The 12213-nt window shown below is 45.5% G+C and overlaps 1 protein-coding gene across 2 annotated transcripts in view; it reads left to right on the forward strand.

Annotated features, from left to right (window-relative positions):
• The first annotated feature begins 508 nt into the window (after window positions 1–508).
• The window catches only part of IL17RD (interleukin 17 receptor D), an 81472-nt gene continuing 69767 nt past the window's right edge, over window positions 509–12213 (forward strand). For both annotated transcript variants that reach the window (XM_085864382.1, XM_085864383.1), the window contains exon 1: window positions 509–659. In XM_085864382.1, the coding sequence (XP_085720508.1) occupies window positions 555–659 (105 nt within the window). In that variant the 5' untranslated portion in view covers window positions 509–554. The remainder of the gene's footprint in view (window positions 660–12213) is intronic.

Below are 12213 nucleotides of genomic sequence, written 5' to 3' on the forward strand. Positions count from 1 at the left end.
TCTTGGAAGCACAGTGAGCTCAATGTTACTTCAACCGTTCCAAAGGTTTAATTTCCACCTGCAAGCTGTGCCATGATGCGGAACTCCAATATATGCACACCTATGTCTCCGATTAAGGAGGGCAGGTTGAACAGATTGTGTCGACCACGTATCATACCTGGTTACCTGGATGATCTCACCTCTGCTGTGCATCTTGACCATCCTTTCTCTTCTCCCCCATACCTGTGGTCCTCACTTTCACCCAAACCCCCTTCCTTTCTCTGCAGACATTGCTCCATTCGTTGTCCTTTACAATGACCCTCCTCCCTCAACCACTTCCATGCACCTCCTACTTCGAACTTTCCCATCACGTTCCTCCCGCACAAAATAATTCGCTCTGATACGTAGCCACGCCCCTACTCGCATGTCCCCGCCCCCTACTCGCATGTCCCCGCCCCCTACTCGCATGTCCCCGCCCCTTTCCTCGATTTCTCCTCCTCGATTTGGTCCAACCCCCCCCCCCCCCCGAAGTCCCGCGCAACCACTGCACGCTTCGTCCGGACACACTCGCTGCCATGCCGCCTGTCCTGCTCATCTCGTCCTTCGTCCTTTTGCTTCTTCTATCCAGAGATAGTGCTTCGGCGAGGCGGACGTCCTGCCTGCGAGCATGCCTGCACACGGTACGATAACTTTGCCTTTGTTTTCAGTTGAAAGTTTTCTGCTTCGACTTACCACCATCATCGTCTCCTGGTCTGTAACCGCTTCTTTGCGCCAATTTGGTGGACACATTCCTCCAAACGAGAAATCTTGTCTTCTTAACATCAAATTCGTCTTTATTATATCGGCGCAGTCGTTAATATTATTATCAACACAATTACCATTTATATATAAATATTTATTATCATTGTGTACTCAAGCCTGGTGTTGCCTTGACGGTTAGGATGGCTGGCTTTAACTTTAAGATCTTTGGGTATTGAATTCAAGCCCCTGTTGGCTGCTCAATTAACACCAGGTGGGGTTGACAGCCTGTCATCCTTCCGCAGTCGGACAAATGAGTGCCCGTGTACTGGTAATAGAGGGCACTGCATCAGCGGCAATGTCGCACCCCCAGAAAATGATGCAGCCAGCAGCCACAGGCTTTACATTGTAGCCAGCTATCATATACTCATAACTATCGTCATCATCAAAGTGCCAAATCGGACATCAATACCATGAACAGTGAATTAATTAATTATCAATTGAACTAACTACCGCTTGTCTGGTTAGCATGAATGTTTTGTATGGAAGGATATGTTCACCTTGTTTATCCAGGGTCACTCACCACAAACTAACACACCATGGTACACACGATCGACCAATCCCACAGGAACCGTGTAGGCGTATCTTCAAAAAGTTTCCAAACTTTTCAGCAAAAACCTTTATCCCAGTAACTAGGTACTACAGGGTTGAAACTGGAGTGTACAAGGGGTAAAGAGGAGGGTGTATGTGTGGGAAGGGTGGAAGGGGCATGTCTCCTTGTCTCCAGAGGGGGGGGGGACCTTTAAACAAAAGGCCTCTCAACCATATCCTAAAAAAACCTTTTCAAAATGGATTTCAGTGCATTGTCAATACAACTAAGGGGTCCCACATTCGACATTCCTGTCGCACAATCCTACGCTGGTGTACCGTTTCACAGGTGACACGATCAGCCCACTTCCATTCCATTTCTTACAGGGCAGGTCATGATGATGGTGGAACGGTACTTCTGAAGTTTCATTCCTCGCGCTTTGACTTTTCTCATGGTATCCAAGCAACACCGAACTAGCTGTAGAACAACCCTCCACAACCCTTCGTTTACCTCCTCACCCATTCCCTCCCTCCCCTAACACTAACCCATCCCTCTTTCATCCCAATTGTTTTGCCTCGTCGTCTGCCTATTCATGTCCCACCCCTACCGTGCCCACTTACTATTGCTTTCCCCGTGTTCAAAATTCACAAGGAAGTGGATATTGCAGAGACATTGACACCACCGTCCATTTTCTGCTGAATTCCAGATTAATCATAAAGTTGCCTCAAAATTTCCCCTAACTTTTTCCCCTAACTTTTCCCCTAACTTATCGCAAATGGGCAGCTCGAAGACCAGTGATCGCAGTGGGATACACGTTGCCAGCTAAGCAGTTGTTCTGAGGCCATAAAGGCAGCCCATGTGAAGCACGCTGAGTGACAGGCAAAGCCATTGAGCGAGCGCCATTGTCCGTTCCAGCCCACTGCATCACCATTGTCCTCTGGACTGTTTCTGTTGGGCAGTTTCACCGCGCAGGGCTGGAGGTCATGAGTGTGTGAAGTTGCAACGCCTTCTGCTAAGACACGTGCCCAGCTGCCCCAAATTTATCAATTTTTGTTTTTTTTTGTAAAAATGTACTTTTTATATCATTTTACTTCCCAACAGTATTTGTGGGAGATCCATGCAACTGTGGTTTCGTCTTCATCCATCAATAAGAATTTGGCAATCTTTCGACGACAGATCGTCAAAACATTGCCAAGTATTGTTAAAGCATTCGGAAGTAACTCGGCAATATCTGAGCCTATCTTGATGGAAATTGCAGAGCGACTCAGCTTTGTGACGCTATTAAATTTATGACTGCCGGTTTTACGAGAGACAACCGCCTCCGTCTCGAGTTTTATTGCCTGCAACTCTGGAATGCAGTTAATGTCAGGTGGTTGTTTTACCCTCACTTTTCGTGGATGTTATCTGAAATAAAACCGCAAACTTCATGATAATCGTATGCTTGATGTGCTTCCCGGTCGGTGAAGAAACGGAGTACGTACTTGGATAGTGGTTACGAGTCAGGTTGAGTGTGGTGACCATACTGTGTCCTTTAAAATCCAGATCCAATCTTCGTCCACAAAATTTACTGGCAGCTGACGCGTCCTTTGAAAAATTTTTAACTGCGTTTAACATCCACTGGTTATAGCCTCTTGCCTTTTATTTTCGGGCCTGGGTTTCCATTAATGCTTACCACCCAGTGGCACCCTAAAACCATGTGCTGCAGGCTCTCAGATGTCTCCGGTTTTCCCATTTGCAAGCATTTGTTCCTCAAGCTCTAATTGCCTTGCACAGGGCTACTCTGTTATCTACTCTGCAGGAAATGAGCGGATGGGAAACAGGTTGGAGTCTCACACAAAGCAAAGCTTCCACTGCAACTTGGATTGCATTTTCAAATGTTTCAGGTTATTTGTTTGAACGTCATGATTTCTTCTTTGTAACTAAGATGGTCACACGTTGGGTTTTGTTTTTATTAAGCTTGTGTTGCACCTTGTCGCTCGTTCATGCAACTTTGAATCGAAGTTTAATGTGCACTTCAAAGGGTGTTGTTTAAAACCAGCAACATCAGTTTTGAACAGATGATGCAAGCTAGGTTTCTGTAATGTACTCTTTAAAAATACGCTCTCACCTGATATATCCTCTCGGTCTAGTCTCGACTGATGCACACTCTAGAATGTAAGCTAATGCACACTCAAGAATGTTGACTGATGCACACTTTAGACTGATGCACACTCGAGACCAATGCAAAGTCAAGAATGTAGACTGATGCAAACTCTAGACTGATGCACACTTGAGATCAATGCATAATCTAGAATGGAGATTAAGGCACACTCAAGACCAATGGACACTCGAGAATATCAACTGATGAACACTAGAATGTAGACTGATGTACATTCTAGACCGATGTACACTCTAGAATGTAGACTGATGCGCACTCTAGACCAATGCACACTCTAGAATGTAGACTGATGCACACTCTTGACTGATGTACACTCCAGAATGTAGACTGATGTGCACGCGAGAACAATGCACATTCTAGAATGTAGACTGATGCACATTCTCGACTGATGTACACTCCAGAATGTTGAATGATGTGCACTCAAGATCGATGTAAACTCCAGTCCGATGCAAACTCCAGTCCGACGCAAACTCCAGTCCGACGCAAACTCCACTCCGACGCAAACTCCAGTCCGATGCAAACTCCAGTCCGACGCAAACTCCAGTCCGATGCAAACTCCAGACCGACGCAAACTCCAGTCCGATGCAAACTCCAGACCGACGCAAACTCCAGTCCGACGCAAACTCCAGTCCGACGCAAACTCCAGTCCGACGCAAACTCCAGTCCGACGCAAACTCCAGTCCGACGCAAACTCCAGTCCGACGCAAACTCCAGTCCGACGCAAACTCCAGTCCGATGCAAACTCCTGTCCGATGCAAACTCCTGTCCGACGCAAACTCCTGTCCGACGCAAACTCCTGTCTGACGCAAACTCCAGACCGATGCAAACTCTAGACCGATGTCAACTCGAGACCAATGTCAACTCAAGACTGATGCAAACTCCAGACCGATGCAAACTCTAGACCGATGCAAACTCTAGACCGATGCAAACTCTAGACCGATGCAAACTCCAGACCGATGCAAGCTCTAGACCGATGCAAACTCTAGACCGATGCAAACTCCAGACCGATGTAAACTGTAGACCGATGTAAACTCCAGACCGATGCAAACTCCAGACCGATGCAAACTCTAGACCGATGCAAACTCCAAACCGATGCAAGCTCTAGACCGATGCAAACTCTAGACCGATGCAAACTCCAGACCGATGTAAACTGTAGACCGATGTAAACTCCAGACCGATGCAAACTCCAGACCGAAGCAAACTCTAGACCGATGCAAACTCCAGACCGATGCAAACTCCAGACCGATGCAAACTCTAGACCGATGCAAACTTTAGACCGATGCAAACTCTAGACCGATGTAAACTCCAGACCGATGTAAACACCAGACCGATGCAAACTCCAGACCGATGCAAACTCTCGACCGATGTAAACTCCAGACCGATCCAAACTCTAGACTGATGCAAACTCTAGAGCGATGCAAACTCCAGACCGATGCAAACTCTAGACCGATGCAAACTCTATACTGATGCAAACTCGAGACCGATGTAAACTCTAGACCGATGCAAACTCTAGACCGATGCAAACTCTAGACCGATGTAAACTCTAGATGGATGCAAACTCTAGACCGATGTAAACTCTAGACCGATGCAAACTCTAGACCGATGCAAACTCTAGACGGATGCAAACTCCAGACCGATGTAAACTCCAGACCGATGCAAACTCCAGACCGATGCAAACTCTAGACCGATGCAAACTCCAGACCGATGCAAACTCCAGACCGATGCAAACTCCAGACCGATGCAAACTCTAGACCGATGCAAACTTTAGACCGATGCAAACTCTAGACCGATGTAAACTCCAGACCGATGTAAACACCAGACCGATGTAAACTCCAGACCGATGCAAACTCTCGACCGATGTAAACTCCAGACCGATCCAAACTCTAGACTGATGCAAACTTTAGAGCGATGCAAACTCCAGACCGATGCAAACTCTAGACCGATGCAAACTCTATACCGATGCAAACTTGAGACCGATGTAAACTCTAGACCGATGCAAACTCTAGACCGATGCAAACTCTAGACCGATGTAAACTCTAGATGTATGCAAACTCTAGACCGATGTAAACTCTAGACCGATGTAAACTCTAGACCGATGCAAACTCTAGACGGATGCAAACTCCAGACCGATGTAAACTCCAGACCGATGCAAACTCCAGACCGATGCAAACTCTAGACCGATGCAAACTCCAGACCGATGCAAACTCTAGACCGATGCAAACTCTATACCGATGCAAACTCGAGACCGATGTAAACTCTAGACCGATGCAAACTCTAGACCGATGCAAACTCTAGACCGATGTAAACTCTAGACGGATGCAAACTCTAGACCGATGTAAACTCTAGACCGATGCAAACTCCAGACCGATGCAAACTCTAGACCGATATAAACTCTAGACTGATGCAAACTCTAGACTGATGCAAACTCTAGACCGATACAAACTCTAGACCGATGCAAACTCCGGAACGATGCAAACTCTAGACCGATACAAACTCTAGACCGATGCAAACTCCGGAACGATGCAAACTCCTGTCCGATGCAAACTCCTGTCCGACGCAAACTCCAGTCCGACGCAAACTCCAGTCTGACGCAAACTCCAGTCTGATGCAAACTCCTGTCCGATGCATACTCCTGTCCGACGCAAACTCCTGTCCGACGCAAACTCCTGTCCGACGCAAACTCCAGACCGATGCAAACTCTAGACCGATGTCAACTCGAGACCGATTTCAACTCAAGACCGATGCAAACTCCAGACCGATGCAAACTCTAGACCGATGCAAACTCAAGACCGATACAAACTCTAGACCGATGCAAACTCCGGAACGATGCAAACTCCTGTCCGACGCAAACTCCAGTCCAACGCAAACTCCTGTCCGACGCAAACTCCAGTCCAACGCAAACTCCTGTCCGACGCAAACTCCAGTCCGACGCAAACTCCAGTCCGACGCAAACTCCAGTCCGACGCAAACTCCAGTCCGACGCAAACTCCTGTCCGACGCAAACTCCAGTCCAACCAAACTCCTGTCCGACGCAAACTCCAGACCGACGCAAACTCCAGACCGATGCAAACTCCAGACCGATGCAAACTCCAGTCCGACGCAAACTCCAGTCCGACGCAAACTCCAGTCCGACGCAAACTCCAGTCTGACGCAAACTCCTGTCCGACGCATACTCCTGTCCGACGCAAACTCCTGTCCGACGCAAACTCCTGTCCGACGCAAACTCCAGACCGATGCAAACTCTAGACCGATGTCAACTCGAGACCGATGTCAACTCAAGACCGATGCAAACTCCAGACCGATGCAAACTCTAGACCGATGCAAACTCTAGAACGATGCAAACTCCAGACCGATGCAAGCTCTAGACCGATGCAAACTCTAGACCGATGCAAACTCCAGACCGATGTAAACTCTAGACCGATGTAAACTCCAGACCGATGCAAACTCTAGACCGATGCAAACTCCAGACCGATGCAAACTCCAGACCGATGCAAACTCCAGACCGATGCAAACTCTAGACCGATGCAAACTTTAGACCGATGCAAACTCTAGACCGATGTAAACTCCAGACCGATGTAAACAACAGACCGATGCAAACTCCAGACCGATGCAAACTCTCGACCGATGTAAACTCCAGACCGATGCAAACTCTAGACTGATGCAACTCTAGAGCGATGCAAACTCCAGACCGATGCAAACTCTTGACCGATGCAAACTCTTGACCGATGCAAACTCTATACCGATGTAAACTCGAGACCGATGCAAACTCTAGACCGATGCAAACTCTAGACCGATGTAAACTCTAGACCGATGTAAACTCTAGACCGATGTAAACTCTAGACCGATGCAAACTCTAGACCGATGCAAACTCTAGACCGATGCAAACTCCGGAACGATGCACACGCCAGACCGATGTAAACTCTAGACCGATGCCAACTCCGGAACGATGCACACGCCAAACCGATGCAAACTCTAGACTGATGCAAACTCTAGACCGATGCAAACTCTAGACCGATGTAAACTCTAGACCGATGTAAACTCTAGACCGATGCAAACTCCGGAACGATGCACACGCCAGACCGATGCAAACTCTAGACCGATGCAAACTCTAGACCGATGTAAACTCTAGACCGATGCCTACTCCGGAACGATGCACACGCCAGACCGATGCAAACTCTAGACCGATGCAAACTCTAGACCGATGTAAACTCCAGACCGATGTAAACAACAGACCGATGCAAACTCCAGACCGATGCAAACTCTCGACCGATGTAAACTCCAGACCGATGCAAACTCTAGATTGATGCAAACTCTAGAGCGATGCAAACTCTAGAGCGATGCAAACTCCAGACCGATGCAAACTCTTGACCGATGCAAACTCTAGACCGATGCAAACTCGAGACCGATGTAAACTCGAGACCGATGTAAACTCTAGACCGATGCAAACTCTAGACCGATGTAAACTCGAGACCGATGTAAACTCTAGACCGATGTAAACTCTAGACCGATGCAAACTCTAGACCGATGCAAACTCTAGACCGATGCAAACTCTAGACCGATGCAAACTCTAGACCGATGCAAACTCTAGACCGATGTAAACTCTAGACCGATGTAAACTCTAGACCGATGCAAACTCTAGACCGCTGCAAACTCTCGACCGATGTAAACTCCAGACCGATGCAAACTCTAGACTGATGCAACTCTAGAGCGATGCAAACTCCAGACCGATGCAAACTCTTGACCGATGCAAACTCTTGACCGATGCAAACTCTATACCGATGTAAACTCGAGACCGATGCAAACTCTAGACCGATGCAAACTCTAGACCGATGTAAACTCTAGACCGATGTAAACTCTAGACCGATGTAAACTCTAGACCGATGCAAACTCTAGACCGATGCAAACTCTAGACCGATGCAAACTCCGGAACGATGCACACGCCAGACCGATGTAAACTCTAGACCGATGCCAACTCCGGAACGATGCACACGCCAGACCGATGCAAACTCTAGACTGATGCAAACTCTAGACCGATGCAAACTCTAGACCGATGTAAACTCTAGACCGATGTAAACTCTAGACCGATGCAAACTCCGGAACGATGCACACGCCAGACCGATGCAAACTCTAGACCGATGCAAACTCTAGACCGATGTAAACTCTAGACCGATGCCAACTCCGGAACGATGCACACGCCAGACCGATGCAAACTCTAGACCGATGCAAACTCTAGACCGATGTAAACTCCAGACCGATGTAAACAACAGACCGATGCAAACTCCAGACCGATGCAAACTCTCGACCGATGTAAACTCCAGACCGATGCAAACTCTAGATTGATGCAAACTCTAGAGCGATGCAAACTCTAGAGCGATGCAAACTCCAGACCGATGCAAACTCTTGACCGATGCAAACTCTAGACCGATGCAAACTCGAGACCGATGTAAACTCGAGACCGATGTAAACTCTAGACCGATGCAAACTCTAGACCGATGTAAACTCGAGACCGATGTAAACTCTAGACCGATGTAAACTCTAGATCGATGTAAACTCTAGACCGATGCAAACTCTAGACCGATGCAAACTCTAGACCGATGCAAACTCTAGACCGATGCAAACTCTAGACCGATGTAAACTCTAGACCGATGTAAACTCTAGACCGATGCAAACTCTAGACCGCTGCAAACTCTAGACCGATGCAAACTCCGGAACGATGCACATGCCAGACCGATGTAAACTCTAGACCGATGCCAACTCCGGAACGATGCACACGCCAGACCGATGCAAACTCTAGACCGATGCAAACTCTAGACTGATGCAAACTCTAGACCGATGTAAACTCTAGACAGATGCAAATTCTAGACCGATGCAAACTCCGGAACGATGCACACGCCAGACCGATGCACACTCCCGCCCGATGCAATGCTTGATCTTTTAACGGCCTCAGTTAAAAACACACCAATTGTCTAAATCACCCAATATCATCACGACTAAATTAAATGTAATATTCAAAATCAGTTTTGGTGTCAGACAATCGGAACACACCCTCTAAACAACTGTATAGGTATTCAGAGCAAAATCGCTCATTTTAAAATTTTCACAGGGTGTATATTTGGAGAAGTTAGCTAAGGTGGTAACCTTTTTTTTCTGGAAACACTTATTTCAACCCTTGAGAGTTTTGGCATTCGATGAGCAGTAAAATTACCTTTAAATCCATGTATAGCTTGCGTTTGTACTATTTTCGGATTTTGAATCATTTGCAATTTATGCATTGAGAGATCACATGACTCCTTCACCGATCTTACTGATTGTTGTAACATCTTAATTAACACTTCTTATTCACATCTGATACCATATTTGATGACCGGAGCTCACCATCTCACAAATTATATAGTTATCAGTGTTGTAGTCCCCCCAAAAAATTGTGGCTTTTTATATTCAAAATAGAGACCAATTACTGCACCGTCATCTCAAGAAGATAGTCAGACATAACAAGACACACACACACACACACACACACACACACACACACACACACACACACACACACACACACACACACACACACACACACACACACACAGACACACACACACACACACACACACACACACACACACACTTACATACAAACACACATATATAAACACACAAACACGGATATATTATATACTGGTAAATACTTACAAAAGCTATTTTATTTGAAGTTATAACCTAAACTCATAAGCAATTTACTGATTTCCCAACTGCCAGGATCATCATCTGGGCACCGTTCTTCCTGGAGGTTTTGATTCTTTATGTGGGTCTACCCTCAGAGATGGCAACAGGTGGTGCCTCGTGTATTTATAAGTTATGATTTGTGAGAAAATGACTGTTTAAAACACCTAGTAAGGCGCATCATATGTTCAAAAGCCCGAGTAAGGTGCATTGCCATTAATAAAACAAGAAGGTGATCCTATAAAGTTTTGTAACGATCAACATTGGGAGTTCAGAGGAGTGGCATCACAAACAAACAAACAAACAAACAACATCTCAATTACTTTTAAATAGCAGATACTGTACATATATATATATATATATATATATATATATATATATATATATATATATATATATATATATATATATATGCGGGGTGTGCTTGCACATTGTAAGCAATAACAAACTGTGCTTCCCATTGTCTCGGGCCGCTCATCTGCATTTGATATTTTTTTCATTTATATATTTTCATTTATTATTTTAATTTATTGATGTTTTTGTTCATGGATGCTTTCCGACAGTTCTGTGATTTTTTTCCTGGCGTGTCAGCTTCGATGTCCACCGGCACACAAAATTACCATGCTTCCCCGTTGTCTCGGGTCACTGACCTGCATTTATTTTATTCATTTATTTTTTACTTATTTATTTATATTTTAATTTACGGACACTTTCCAATGGTTCTGTGATTATTTTTTTGTTACCAGTGTAATGCCTTCGATGTCCATCGGCATGCAAAATTTCAGCTCTCTACATCACCCGGAAGTTACCGATCTTTAATATCAGTCAGCCAGTCAATCAGTGAGTTAGTGGTTAGAATATGCTCGAAACTATAGGACATATACTCTTGACTCCAGGATATAAACTCTGCACTGAAATATACTCTCACATCATGAAGTTTCCCTTTTTCAGAGCAAACACCTTACATTGGTAAAAGTTAGTGCAGAAGTTAGATGTGTTCCATATATAACCAATAATGTTTGATTCTCGGCATACTTTTAACATAGTGTTGTGGTTCTGCAAAGCCTGCGTTCCCCCCAGGCAATGTCAGACAACATATTGTGGTCCCGAGATAGTTATTTTATTCGTACTCGTTTTAGATAGCCTTTCCCTTATGTCTAGTGGGTTGTTGTGTAATGCGACATAGTGTAACCCTGCCGGATTGGCAGTACCAATCGGTGCTCGTGGTTGCTTAGCAACTCGCCGGCACGAGGAGTTATCTGTGCTCGGTGGCTTCAGGACCTGGTGTTCAGGAGGAAGTCGAGCACTTCCCCATCATGGCGAAAGTCGAACCCCAAATCCGTAACAATATATTGGATTATAATTACTGTAAAATGATTAGATATTTCATGCATGTGATATCATCAGGTGTCTTTGTAACACAAACTAGCAGGACCATGTTTGTGATCGTTGCTTGAAATTAGATGTTCATCTTGTTGATTTAGGAAATAGATCAGGCCGAAGGTTTGTGCACCACTTGCTTATCACCATTTCAGTGAGTGAACAAAGCATGATCATTCGGCTCTGGGAGGCAAGGCCTTCTCTAGCGTTTCGTGGGGTGTATGAACATTGGAGCGATTTTGGCATCAATGGGTCCAAGCAGTAACTTCCACTTCATGCACATGTTCAGAATCATCACAAACTACAGAAGTGGGTTTTTATCTTTTATGATGTATTTGGCACGATAGCTTTACAGGTATGTGTACTTACCTTCCAGCTTCCAGCTTGGGTTTGAATCTCAACACAGCTATATATTTTTTTTCATCCTGGTGTTTTGCATACAGGATAATGCATCGTATGTGCACCTTCCATTGGAAGGACATTAATCCAGAGGACCCATCGTTGGTGGACGTTAAAGATCCCACAGTGTCGTTCACGAAGAGTGTGAAATTTATTGCTGGGACCCTGAATAAATTACAAATTTCTACCCTGTCTGAAAGCAGGGAAGGCAATGGCAAACTACCCACAATAACTCTTGTCAAGAGACTGCTCC

The sequence above is a fragment of the Eptatretus burgeri genome, chromosome 18, assembly GCF_056783735.1.
Source record: "Eptatretus burgeri isolate ZD-2024b chromosome 18, Ebu_testis_v1, whole genome shotgun sequence".
NCBI lineage: Eukaryota > Metazoa > Chordata > Myxini > Myxiniformes > Myxinidae > Eptatretus > Eptatretus burgeri.